The sequence below is a fragment of the Fundulus heteroclitus genome, chromosome 21, assembly GCF_011125445.2.
Source record: "Fundulus heteroclitus isolate FHET01 chromosome 21, MU-UCD_Fhet_4.1, whole genome shotgun sequence".
Classification (NCBI taxonomy): domain Eukaryota; kingdom Metazoa; phylum Chordata; class Actinopteri; order Cyprinodontiformes; family Fundulidae; genus Fundulus; species Fundulus heteroclitus.
Window position 1 is genome coordinate 40,916,210 of NC_046381.1, and position 14,498 is coordinate 40,930,707.

Genomic DNA, 14,498 nt, shown 5'->3' on the forward strand with positions numbered 1-14,498 from the left:
ACAGTTTTGGATCCAGGACAGACAAAGCACCGTGGGAAGCGACCGTGATCCTGCCGTATCTCTTGGACTCCCCGAACTGGGAGCATCTCTGGGGGATCTGGTAGGGATGCCGGCACCGTGGTTTGGATTTCCCCAATAAATGGAGCAGAAACAGCATTTGGTGTGAACGCACCATTAGCCTTCTTACAGGCACAGCTACCACTGTAGGGTTACACTCAGCTTTCTAACAATGCAACACAGGCCATCTAAAGATGAGGGGTGACTTTAGTTTCTGTTCAGAATAAGTAATGATGAACTTGTTAGTCACATGGAACAATGTCATTCTACAATAAGGTTTTTTTTTTTAACAGAAATGTAAAACTCACTAGGATATATCTGTTTTTTTTAAATAAAATAATTGGAGAAATGACGGCAGCAATGGCTGAGGAGGAAGGACATTTTATTTAAAAGTCAAAGATAGTAACACATGTCATAGATACAGAATAGTAAAGAAAATCACAATCTCAAGCTATAAAGTGCCACAAGGAATTTAAATAATAAAGGCGTTTTTATCCTGGCCTCATCAGTTCAGTCAGTTATTTTGTCTTGGTCACATTTTTGTTCTTAGAGGTTATTCAACTAATTTTAACACAGCTGTTTATTTAGAATACAATTACATATACAGGACTGTCTCAGAAAATTAGAATATTGTGATAAAGTTCTTTATTTTCTGTAATGCAATTAAAAAACATGAAATGTCATACATTCTGGATTAATTACAAATCAACTGAAATATCGCAAGCTTTTTATTGTTTTAATATCGCTGATTATGGCATACAGCTGAAGAAAACTCAAAAATCCTATCTCAAAATATTAGAATATTTCCTCAGACCAAATTAAAAAAAATTTATATCAGCAAAACAAAATCAAACATTTGAAAATGTCCATTAATGTACTCAGTACTTGGTTGGGAATCCTTTTGCACAGATTACTGCATCAATGCGGCGTGGCATGGAGGCAACCAGCCTGTGGCATTGCTGAGGTGTTATGGATGCCCAGGATGCTTCAATAGCGGCCTTTAGCTCATTTGCATTGTTGGGGCTGGTGTCTTTCAGCTTCTTCTTCACAATACCCCACAAATTCTCTATGGGGTTCAGGTCAGGGGAATTGGCAGGCCAATCAAGGACAGTAATGCCATGGTCAGAACACCAGTTACTGTGAGAATCTGATGTCGTCTCTTAACCACTACCATACTTGTGATTTAGTTTACTGAACCAAGCTGAGTGTTTTTCAAGGCTCAGGAAACCCTGCAGTGTTTCCAGTTAATTAGACGATTCAAGTGATTAGTTGAATAGCCTACTCGTATACTTTTTCACGATATTCTAATATTTTGAGATAGGATATTTGGGTTTCTTAAGCTGTAAGCCATAATCAGCGATATTAAAACGATAAAAGGCTTGCGATATTTCAGTTGATTTGTAATGAATCCAGAATGTATGACATTAATGTTTTTTAATTGCATTACAGAAAATAAAGAACTTTATCACAATATTCTAAATTTCTGAGACAGTCCTGTAATTGCCTTTATTTTCCTTGTATTACCTGCCTTATACTGTTATTCAACATCTAAGATTAAACTGGTGGCCATACAGGTAGTTTTGGGTTCAATACTTTTACAAGCACAAAACCGTGTCAGGCTGGAATACTGGGTTCTTTGCAGTCACTGCATTACACTAAAGGGGAATTGAAAAAAAATTGTTACTTTTGTTAACTTTTATGTTAACCTGTTTTAGATTAGAGGTCGATATTACTACAGATAAACTGAACAAATCAGTGCTACACCCTTACCAATGAAGGAATCACTGTGTTAGATATTGAGCTCACTGTAAACAATATGAGCTACAGATCATTAAAAGAAGAGTAATCTTGATGTGTTTATGTGCTGTACTTTAATTTACTTAATCTTTACTAGCTCCTGTCTCAAGAGTCAGCATCTCTCAGGAAGGAAACAGGATTAACTGCAGCTCAGACGGGATCTATCCTGAACCCAGTCTCACCTGGTCCCCCATCCCTCCATCCAACACTGCTCTGCAGAGCAGAACCACAGTCAAGCAGACTGATAAGCAGCTTTACAGCATCAGCAGCTCCATGATGGTTTCAGGCAATGGTTCTGATCTGACCTACAGCTGCATCATCAAAAACCTGGAAGAACTGGAGGAGATCCACATTCTGACAGCTTCGTGAGTATCTGACTCCACAAGAAACATCCTGGGAGATCAAACTTGTACTTTTTTCTGTTTTATATTAGTTTCTTTTAATGACTAATATAGTGAGAGTTAATAAATAATATGATCAATTACTGATGTAAAGACAGAAGGAGGTTTGGCAGTGAGGGCTTGTTTATGTCTTACTAACAAAATCTGGGATCATTTTTAAGATTACACCTGACAATATTTTTCATCTTCAGTTACCATGACAACAGATGAAGCAATATCCCCCTGTCTGGCACGGAATATTTCATTTAAGAAACTGAATTTTGGGTTTTGATTATCTGTAAACTAGAATATTAAAAAATAACGGCTTGAAATATTTCACTCTGTGTAATGTGATGGATAAAAGGGGAGATTTTCCCAATATTTTTTTTTTTTAATATACATGTGAATAAGTGCATTTTATTTTTACACAATTCTAATTATTCATACATTTTCTCACAGGATTTTTTTAAATGAAAAGTGTTTCAGTAAAATGAAAACTGAAAATTTCACATGTAGTGAAAATTAGATGGTGAATAATAAAAAGAAAATCAGATATGTGGACTAACTTGGAGAAAATTAAGTCATGTTACAATGATGGACATTTTAAAGTATTTTCACATCAGACAATACAGATCGAGGGTTATTTAATAAACATTAAATAACTTAAAAACATGCATAAAGGCACAACACTAAATCAACCTTTTTAAATCCTCCTGCTGTTTTTACCAGAGGCTCTACAGAGCCCTGGTGGAGAATCCATTCCCCAGTTTGATCACAACTACTCCTGACCAAGAACCTTAGCGGGTCTTTGGGACCAATGTGATGATGGGACAGCAGGCCCAGCAGGTCCAAAGGTTGGACATCATGATAGAAACTGCAGAGCAAAAAAAAAGAAAAAAAAGAAATTGCAGAGCAGATTTCCTAGAAAGCATTTCTATTAAAGCCTCATGCAAGGCTCATGTTGAATATTCTCTTAGATGTTGTCCAAATTATTTATTATCTCATTAGAAAATTTACTGACAAATCAAAATTTCATCAATGATTGTTGCTGTTTCTGTTTCAGACTGATGACACCATGATGGTGACAATGGATGGCAACTTTGGCCTTGTGAGAAAAGCAGCATGTTTGTGAGGGATGAAGATGGAGAAGAAGATCTCCTGTCACATCCTGATGGCTCCAAATCCACTGAAGGGAGATAATATTGTCATATTTCTCCTGACATTCCTGTGTCATTAGTCCTCTTTGCCTCTAAATTATGTTTCTGATAGAGAACAAACTGATTTCTGCATTTGCAGATAAGTGTTGGGATCCTGAGGTTCTTTGAGATAATCTGGATTTTCTTCCAGTTATAATAGTGTCAGGGTTCTCTGTTTTCCGTGCTTTATCTCTGCTTCACAGGTGGCTGCAGTTGACAGGTTGGCATAGTCCACACCTGCGACTCATCAAAGAATCTTTGTCTTGGGCTTTAAAAGGAGTACACAGACAGCTGGAAGAAGGCAGAGTGTTACCCCGTCGTGGTATGCCTAGGCCACTAATCTGTCTCCCATGCTTCATACCTGTGAGTTTTTTGAAACCCTGTTTTTGGACTAATCCTGTCTCCTGTTATTCTCCAGTTTGTCGTGTTTGGATTTACTCACCTGTGTTGACATCGTACTCAGTGAACCAATCATCCGAATCCCTGCCGCTCAGATTTTGCTCTGGCATCTCCACTCATACCCCCTTGGTGGTACAAATCCGGGCGTGAGAACCTCCTTCCTGGATTCACTTGGTTCATCAGCTACACTCCGGTTCTTCCAGCTGCTCCTCCTGCCTGCCTTCACAGTGGTGCTGTCCGGGCCCTTCGCCTGCATTCCATCTGCCAGCCCTCCTGTCACTCAGCCACCAGTTACCATCAGCGAGTTACGGTCACAGAGTCCCTTTTACACTCATCTCCCCCAAACAGGTCTCCCCATCAAAACGGTAAGTGGCGCAACTTCTCGGACATCTCCCCCTGGTTTGATCCTTAGTAAACATTTCCTCTTTCTTCCCACAGTCGTTCCAGTTCTGACATTCAGACCTTGCCTGTCACACACAGCATGTGCTTTCCCTTTGTTGAGCCTTAAAATAAACTTAAATTGTTCCTGTTTCCGTCTATGTCTGCATGTTGGCCAAAAACTTAAAAACAATAACAAATAGCTTGAATGACAACCTCTGTTTTCTCCATTGATCAGGAGTGTAGCAACTTCAAAGCTCCAATTTTAATTAGATCCAAAACCAGTCAAATTGGTGTATTTGGAGCTGCTGCCACCATGAAATGCTATTATTGTCATTGAATGTGACTTGTGGAGAACGGTGCGTTCATTAATCTGTGCAGAAAAATGGAAAACCCTCAAATGCTTTCCAGAATGCTGGATTGTTTTTTCATTTTGTCTCATGTATTTATCAGTTTTTTTTCTTCTTGAAACAGGTTTGCATATCCATCAGTGAGCTGCTGAAAAGATGTCAGGACAAAAATATTAAACTGAATTTCATGGACGATGTTAGGTGGGAACTTTTCTCACTGATGCATGTGAGCATCTTCCTGAATGTTTGACACAATATTTCTGTTCATATTAATAACTCACTGTATTGTGTTGATCGGAAAACCAGAGAAGGTCTTCCTAAAGGTTTCTCCTTGGCTGTACCAGCATTTCATGTTTACGGACATAAACTGCTGGGTCAGGTTATTTTTTTTATTTGTTGGCACAAAAAATATTTAGCCAAATTGTAGCAAATATTTCATCCTAGGTACCTACCTGCGTATGAAAAAATTATTCACTCCATTCTTTGTGACGCAGTTCTGTACATATGTACAGAACACGAAGGCTGCGTGGATCTGGCCTAACAGTTTGGATCCATTTAAGGTTCTGCTAATGATGCTACATAGAAACCTGAAGCTGCTCAGCATCGCCACTTGCTGGTCTCCTATCCTGATGGAGACAGAATGAAGACTGGAAACCAGAGGAAACATCCACAGAGAACAAATATTTCAAAACAAAAGATCAGAAAGAGAAAGGTTCCTCCAAGGTTCCCACATTTCCATCAGATAAATGGTCTCTAAAGCTACTATGACTGAACCACACTGATAGTCCAGCTTTTCATTTTCACTCAGGGATTTTAATGGGAATGAAGTGAGACATGACATGCTGATGTTTGACTCTAATGTTTAAAGCTAGAAACTGAACCAAAGGATCCAAATAATGTGTTAAACTTCTGCTTTTAAACTCAGTTATAACTAAATTTAGTAATCCCTGTTTGATGCATATTATTTTAATTACTCCTCATTTTAACCCCAACTATAACTTTAAAATTCAACATATCTAAAAATATTTTTTATTTTTCTGCCTGTATACTTGGATGCCAGATGTCGACTTTCTCAGGTAATAAAGTTATTTATGTAACATCGAGACAATCTAAGGATCCAGGTTCTGTATAGCAGCTTCTGGTTCTGGTCCATCTGAAATGTCCGGACAGGAAAGGAGAAAAAAAGGAAATGATTCATGTTTGAATTTATGATGAAAAGAGAAAATCTCTTTTCCTTCTTCAACGTCCTCAGTGGACTTCATGAGGAGCTACAGGTGAAGGTTTTACCCCCACAGTCCCTAAACAGGATTCAAATCTATGTTCTGACCTCAGTAGAGCAGAGCTGCATGATGAGCCACAGATTCAACAAAACCAGAACCGTTCTGCAGGAAGAACAGAGAAAATCCTCCAAACAAGATCTGAAAGTCTCTGAGCTGCTGCAGAAAGTGTTTCCATGGTCACCAAAGGAGAAGCTGGAGCAGATGAAACTTTATCTTTACTCAGTTTTAGATTTCACCTTCAGAAAGAAGGAAATAAAAAAGATGTGATTTAAAATCATGAAGAAAAGCTTCATCCTCTGATTGAAGACACCATCATTTACTCACTGAGCTGTTTGCAGCAACAGATAAAATGACCAGAGCTGCCCAAACATTTGCAGAAAACATCTAAAATATCCTGAAAAACCTCCAGAAACTGCATCACAATGAAGCAAACATGCAGCCTGAAAACTTTAGAGTTGAGCTTTATTTCAGATTTCTTGGTTACAGGCTGAAAATGAACCAGAGAGAAAAAAGATCAACTTTCCAGTTTCATCAGATTAGGATCAACACTATATGGAGCCACTAAATGTAGCTTAGTTTTCATTTCATCCTCATTGGTCCAAAGAGACAAACAATATCAGACACTAAATGACAGACATTATCAGATAAACAGGATCAATATCTCTAAACTCAGAGTTCATCATCAGGATCCAGTCAGAGTCTCTTTAAACTTAAACTGCTGCAGCTTCAACCTCTGGATCATCAGGACAGCTCAGCTTCTCTCCTCTACTAAGATCATCACCTCCACCTCCTGCAAAGAGAAGAAGGAGCAACAGAGGAGACCAGTCAGTGTTTCCAGCCTCTGGAAGCTGAACATGAACATCTCATCTCTTTTGAAACATCTGGATGAAACTAGTGAGAGAAGGACACATGTCCAGATGTGCTGAGTGGATTTCAGCAGAGCTTCTGCTCTGTAAAAAGACCACATAGTCACTAAAAGTATTGATGGGCTGTGAAATCAGTGATTTGCAGGCTGCAGTCAGACTGATCTCAGAGCTGTGACTAAGATGAAACTGATCAGCTGTTTCCTGTTAAAATGAGAGAACAAAGAGTCTGAGATAAGATCTGATGCTCCACAGCTTGATGAATGAGGACCACTGTCTCTAGACATGGTGGAAGGCTGTCAGCTGGAATCCAGCTGCATTTCCTGGAGACATGACCACAACAACAGTCATCTTCACATGGACACAAACACAGGAACACAACAAGCTGCTGGCTCCTCTGATTGGCTGGTTGTGGTCTTTGTGTCCAATCAGGAAGCCTGTCACCATTCTCCTCCCACTGAGAAGCTGCAGCTTTACTGGAAACACTGGATCTTTCCTTTGGTACCAGCTGGGTTCAGAACAGTTCTGCTGACAGCAGCTGGACTCACTCCAACCATCTACTTACAGAATCTTCAGTTTGTAGTCTGGACTCTTTACAAGATCCTGCAGCTGCTGAACATCTGACTCCTTCAGGCTGTTCCATCTCAGGTCCAGTTCTGTCAGATGGGAGGAGTTGGACTTCAGAGCGGAGCCCAGAGAAGAACAGCTGATCTTTGACAAACTGCAGTCCCACAATCTGAATAAAGAATAAAAGACGTGAGCTGGAGCAAACAGGATGCATGTTAAAACTGAAATATTAACAAATAAATAATAAAAAATTATTTATTTCATTCCCTTAATGTAAAAGTCCCAGAAACATGATGAACTAATGTCTGATATCTGATCCAGTAGAACTGATTGAAAGAGTTAAACCCAGCAGAACCACAACATGTTATCATGATGTGTTGTTAGATTTTTTTTAGTCGGGACTTCGGTGGTTCTGAGCTGGAACTAAACTTAGTGTGAAGTGTGACTTCAGAGCTGTTAATTAATGCTGCTGTGACTGAATGGAAGCAGCTCATTTTCACAGTGACAGTAACGTTCTATTGAGGGGAACTGAGGGATTTATCTGAAGGATCAACAGCTGCAATAATTACACTTCACTCATTTCTAAACACATGAATACATGACTGAGAACAGAAGTGCTTCTACCTGTTCTACTGTCAGACAGGATGCTGCATCACAAGCAGAACCAGTCTGATACCAATGTTATCAGCAAAGAAAGCAGAACAAATTCCCAACAAATGTCAGATTTCTTCATCCAACCATCCAAGCTGAGATTTAACTGGAGGCCAACAGTTCAGAGCTCAATGTTGCTTCAGTCCAGAAGGCGGAGCCCTTAACAAATGGACCTTTTCCAGTTTTTACTCTGTAGAACATCTAGACCACATTCAGACTCTTCAGAAAAAATGCTGGTTATTTTTTCCTGGACTTTCCTGCTTGTGTCTCTGACTCCTTTATTGTTGGCTATATTAGATGATGCTGGATTTATGGTAAGGATATTTACAGAGAGTCTGCAGTCATTTGAACAAATCTCCTCCCATTGTTTAGATCCTGGCTTACTGAAAAGGGCTCCTAGAAAGTAGAGCTGAACAATATCAGGAGAACATGGCTGTACAATGAGCAGACAGGACCCACCGGACTCTGGTTAGGAACATTTTTACTGCAACTTCCCAGAAACCCCTACACCACTCCCATATCTGTCATGTTGGTTCATCTGGACCTTTTCTCTCCACGGTTCTGACCTCCTCAGCCCTCTTTCTCCTAGAAATCCATCATCCTGCCTGTCTGGATCATCTTGGGGTTCTGGGACCTCCTGTAGTTTGGCTACTGGGCCGAACCAACAAACTCCAGCAAGAAGCTCCTTCTAACAGCTCCAACACTGAACATCTCTAGCTGGGCAGTCTTTCCATGAAGCTTTCTGCTTTCAGGCACATCCACCACACTCTTTTCCTCCCAGCTCTCTAGCTTTGGTCCCGTTCTGACTGTTGCCGGGTCTGGGTCTTTATTTTTCTCATCTTGGTCCTTCTGGCATCCATGTTGGATCTGCTCCCCTCTGCTAAGCTGCTGAGCAGAACTGTTTATGGTTCTTCACAGTTTCCCTCTGCTGTACTTTTTCTTTGGCCTTTGTGAGCATTAACTCAGGGTCCATTGGTACCGGTTCAGACTTTACGTCCTTTTATCACAGCTACAGTTCTGACCTATTTGAGTACTTCCAGTTCTCCAGAACCACAGTTTCCTGCAAGTTTGTGTCCAGCTGTAATAAATGGTTCTGCTCTCTCTCCATCTTGGTGACGTCTGGAATTGAACTCGGCTCTTTTAAAGATCATAAAGTGTCTACCCACATAGTGCTGCTAAAAAACAGCTTTTCCAGCCCCAGGCAACCTTTGCTCTGCTCTAGTCAAAGGTCAAACAGCTAAAATGTCATCTGAGAATCAACACGTACACTAACAGCCAAACATAGCACAGACCGAGAGAGCAATGAGCCGCTGCAACTACGTGCGCCGCCATCTTATCCTTAAAACTGCAGCTTCTCCAATGGCAAACAGGAGTGAACTAACTTGATCTTCCTCAGATTTCTCATCTAGAGCACTTGCAGTTTGAAAAATCTCCAATCTTCTGGTCCACCTTGCCCATTCTGCAGGACAGGAGAAGTCGAACGGTTCTGGAGGGGTTACTTGTACTGTCGTCACCATCTTTGTTCTTCTGTATTTGGTTTTCTTAACCTTCAGGATGTAAACCTCTGGATGTGTTGTCTCTCGGTATCTCTCCCTCAGCCCACATGGGCCTGTCGGGACCACATAATAGTAACACCAGCAGCTATAGTGAGGTGGTCAGCTTAGCGCTCGCTTTCAATTCAATTCAATTCAATTCATTCATCCATCCATCTTCTTCCACTTATCCGGGGTCGAGTCGCGGAGGTAGCAGCTTCAGTAGGGAGGCCCAGACGTCCCTCTCCCCGGCCACCTGGGCCAGCTCCTCTGGGGGAATCCCAAGGTGTTCCCAGGTCAGCCGAGAGACATAGTCCTTCCAGCGTGTCCCAGGTCTTCCCTTGGGCCTCCTCCCAGTGGGACGTGCCCGGAACACCTCACCAGGGAGGTGTCCAGGAGGCATCCTAACCAGATGCCCGAGCAACCTCAACTGGCTCCTCTGGACGTGAAGGAGCAGCGGCTCTACTCTGAGTCCTCCCCGGATGACTGAGCTCCTCACCCTATCTCTAAAGGAGAGCCCAGACACACTACGGAGAAAACTCATTTGGGCCGCTTGTATCCGGGATCTCGTTCTTTCGGTCACGACCCAAAGCTCGTGACCATAGATGAGCGTAGGAACGTAGATCGACCGGTAAATCGAGAGCTTTGCCTTTTGGCTCAGCTCCCTCTTCACCACAACGGATCGGTACAGCGCCCGCTTCACAGCAGATGCCGCACCAATTCGCCTGTCGATCTCCCGCTCCATCTTCCCCTCATTCCTGAACAAGACCCCAAGATACTTAAACTCCTCCACTAGGGGCAGCACATCCTCCCCAACCCGAAGGAGGCATTCTACCCTTTTCCGGTTCAAGACCATGGTCTCGGATTTGGAGGCATTCATTTTCACCTCGGCCGCTTCGCACTCAGCTGCGAACCGCTCTAGTAAGAGCTGTAAATCACACACTGATGAAGCCAATAGGACCACGTCATCCGCGAATAGCAAAGACGCAATCCTAAGCCCACCAAAACGGATCCCCTCAACACCTTGGCTGCGCCTACAAATTCTGTCCATAAAAGTTATGAACAGAATCAGTGACAAAGGGCAACCTTGGCAGAGTCCAACTCTCACCGGAAACGAGTCCGATTTACTGCCGGCAATGCGAACCAGACTCTGACACCAGTCATACAGAGACCTGATAGCCCTTATTAAAGGGCCCGGTACTCCATACTCCCGGAGTACCCCCCACAGGACCCCCCGAGGGACATGGTTGAATGCCTTCTCCAGATCGACAAAGCACATGTAGACTGTTTGGGCAAACTCCCATGCCCCCTCCAGGATCCTGCTGAGGGTGTAGAGCTGATCCAGTGTTCCACGGCCAGGGCAAAAACCACACTGCTCTTCCTGAATCCGAGATTCGACTATCCGACAGACCCTCCTTTCCAGAACCCCAGAATAGACCTTACCAGGAGGCTTAAGAGTGTGATTCCTCTGTAGTTAGAACACACCTTCCGGTCCCCCTTTTTAAATAGGGGGACCACCACCCCAGTCTGCCAGGGGAACTGCCCCAAATGTTCACGCAATGCAGCAGAGCCACGTTAACCAACACAGCCCCACAACATCCAGAGCCTTAAGGTACTCCGGGCAAATCTCATCCACCCCCGGGGCCTTGCCACCGAGGAGCTTTTTAACAACCTCGGCAATCTCAGCAACAGAGATGGGAGAACCCGACCCAGAGTCCTCAGGCTCTGCTTTCACAATGGAAGACATGTTGGTGGGATTAAGGAGGTCTTCGAAGTATTCCGCCCACTGAAGCACAACGTCCCGAGTGGAGGTCAGCAGCACACTATAAACAGTGTTGGTACTGCACTGCTTCCCCCTCCTGAGACGCCGGATGGTGGACCGGAATCGCTTCAAAGCCGTACGGAAGTCTTTCTCCATGGCCTCTCTGAACTCTTCCCACACCCAAGTTTTTGCCTCGGCAACCAGCCGAGCCGCCTGATGCTTCGACTGCCGGTACACATCAGCTGCTTCCGGAGTCCCACAGGCCAATAAAGCCCTGTAGGACTCCTTCAGCTTGACAGCTTCCCTCACCGCTGGTGCCCACCAGCGTGTTCGAGGGTTGCCGCAGCGACATGCACCAACAATCTTGCGGCCACCAGTGTGTCAGCCTATTGGACCAAAACTGGGAGTTGGTTCCACCGGAGAGGAGCCTGATAGCTAAAGGATCTGCCTCCCATTCTACTTTTAGAGACTCTAAGAACCACCAGCAGACCTGCAGCCTGAGAGCGAAGTGCTCTGTTAGGAACATACGGGGTAATCAGAGCTCTGATATATGATGGAGCTTGATTATTAAGGGCTTTATACATTAGAAGAAGAATTTTAAACTCTATTCTTGATTTAACAGGAAGCCAATGAAGGGAAGCTAAAATAGGAGAAATATGATCCCTCTTGTTGATTTTCATCAGAACTCTTGCTGCAGCATTTTGGATCAGCTGAAGACTTTCAGAAGTGATGGTCTGCTTGAAGCTGAAGCTCTGGACTATTTTTTCAGAAAGAGCAACACAGTCCTTCAGAAGAACTTGTCTGGGCTTGATTTATCGGGCTGAGTCATGGGTCAATGAAGTCCAAAGCTTAATTGGACTTGGGATGTCATTGATCTGATCATTCAGCACATGGTTCATGGGTTTCAACAGAAGTCCATCATGTGTAACAGTACAGCATGTAGCTCTATAATGAACCAGCAGGTTAAAAAGGGATGTAGTACTATGGACAGTACTATGGTACACTGAACAATTTAATCACAGTTCACCATATCACCTATTCACAGGAGATAATACTTCTTGTTTATTTAGGTTTATTCTCCTTTTTTGAGGTTTCTACGACACTAATGGCATGTTTTTTTGTACAGTAGGTTGACAGGAAGGGGGTATTAGAGGGGGGAGAAAAATGTGGATGACAGATTGGAATCAAACCTGCATCAGTAGGGTCAAGGGCTAAGGCCTCCATACATGGGTCGTGTGCGCTAACCGCAACGCCACCAATGCATGCCCTATGTATCTTCTCAATAACTACTGTTTAGTGTAATGCTGCTGTCTTCACTTAGCAGAAATTGATGAATTTCTAAACCTTAGATAACCTACAAAGAATGAAGTACATAATTGGAAAATAAAACAGAGATTCAGGAAATAAGTTTAGATGAATGTTTTAGTAAAACAATAATAATTAAATCAAAAACATTCCAGCAAACCAAATGTGAACTCGGTAGTTTCACAATAGTTTCTAACAATATTCACTCAGGTTTAACAAGTGAAACTGCTCTGAGTCCAAAACATCACTTAACAGGTCAGGCAATATTGACTCAAATATGAATAATTGCAGCCAGAATAAAAATGCTGAAGGCCTGAGTCGTTGCTTGGGTTTGCAAAAACAAACACCCGTTTACCTGCTGGAAAAATCAACTAAAATTAAGTCTGTTACTTGTCTGTAACTTAGTATTAACCTCAGTAGTAGACAGCTTTAATCTCTGATTGTTATAATTCTGCTCAAAAACCAGGCCCTCATGCTTGTCTGCTTATGCCTGAGTATTCTCAATCATCAGAGTCATGGTTAATACAACAGGATTAAATCCAAGGTTAGCAGACTTTCACTCAGTTTCTATGAAAACGTTTCAAAATCAGATCCAGGAGTCTTTGACAATCCTGGAGGCTCTCAGTTGAGCAACGCGGAGTTTAGGAGTTGCTGTTTTTAGGCAATAAATCCTGACAGGAAGTTGGATACAGAAAGAAACTTTAACTGGATCAAAGCAGTGAAGAAGAAAGCATATTTTACCATGAAGATTCTGAGTGTGGATCAGTAGAATATCAGCCAGATGTCTGCAGTTTAGTGTCAACACAACTTTCACATCACAAATATCAAAACTAAAACATGGAGTCTGACCTCAATATCTGTAGTTTGCAGAGGGGATTCTGGAGAAAACCACAGAGCTCCTTCACTCCAGCATCTTTCAAGTTGTTGTTGTGATTCAGGAATAGTTCTGTTAGATGGGAGGGGTTGGACTTCAGAGCTGAGCCCAGAGCAGCACAGCTGATCTCTGACAAACTGCAGTTCTCCAATCTGAATAAAGAATAACAGATGTGAGCTGAAGCCAACAGGATGCAGGTTATCACAGATATTACTGAATCCAATAAGAAGATTGCTTTAGTTGGGGGAGGGGCTGCCACATTGCTCCAAATCTACTGTTTTCTCACAGAGATTTCATAGCCTATTAATGTTGATCCAGTTCGGACGGTTGGTAACATCTTTCCAATACTTTATTTAAATGCAAACCCATCAGTGAATGAAAACTTGGGTTACAAACAAACAAACAATGTTTTAGCCAAGACATGCACCGGCTGTGGAACCTACACACTGGCTGTGATTTTGGTCTACCCACCACTTTATAGTTTACCAAGAAGAATAAATCAAGAACACCAACCCAAATATCTCAAACAACTGGACTCATTATTGCTAAATGTTTGATGTTATCCAGAGACATTCCTCCGTGCCCAGGCCCGCAACACTTTGAGACGGTAGAATAGGCTAACCCACACACAGAGGACAAACGTGTCCCTCATACCTCCCCACTAAAAACAAATTTAACTAAAGATGATATCAATAGAAATATTGGCATTTACTTTTTCTTGTTGATTATTTTACCTCTTAAATATTTTGGTAACATTTATATTTTCTTTTTTTCTTGTTTATTATCTTGTTGCTGTTTAAGATGATAATGATGTAACTCCCTCCAATTCGAATAATGGACACAAGGCGTTCTTTGCGTTTACTGGCATTTAATCAGACACAGGTGTCATCAATTATGCCGTGAGAACTGTACAAAAACATAAAATAATCAACATACAATAAGGCATTCTCATGGAGAATAAACAGAGTAATTGACAGAGTAATTGTAACAATATAAACTTTTCTGAATTAGTAGGTTGACACCCTTGTGTAACATTTAGAGACATGTGACTAATTAACTTAACAGATATCACAAACAAACATATTCCTTTATAGAAACACAAATAAA

At 42.0% G+C, this 14,498-nt stretch overlaps 1 protein-coding gene across 1 annotated transcript in view; it reads right to left on the reverse strand.

Annotated features, from left to right (window-relative positions):
* Positions 1–6,281: 6,281 nt before the first annotated feature.
* LOC110368151 (NLR family CARD domain-containing protein 3-like) overlaps positions 6,282–14,498 on the reverse strand; it is a 36,779-nt gene continuing 28,562 nt past the window's right edge. The window contains exons 6-8 of the mRNA XM_036124962.1: positions 13,367–13,543; positions 7,266–7,436; positions 6,282–6,627 (exon numbers count right to left, since the gene is read on the reverse strand). Coding sequence (XP_035980855.1) covers positions 6,615–6,627; positions 7,266–7,436; positions 13,367–13,543 — 361 coding nt within the window. The 3' untranslated portion in view covers positions 6,282–6,614. The remainder of the gene's footprint in view (positions 6,628–7,265; positions 7,437–13,366; positions 13,544–14,498) is intronic.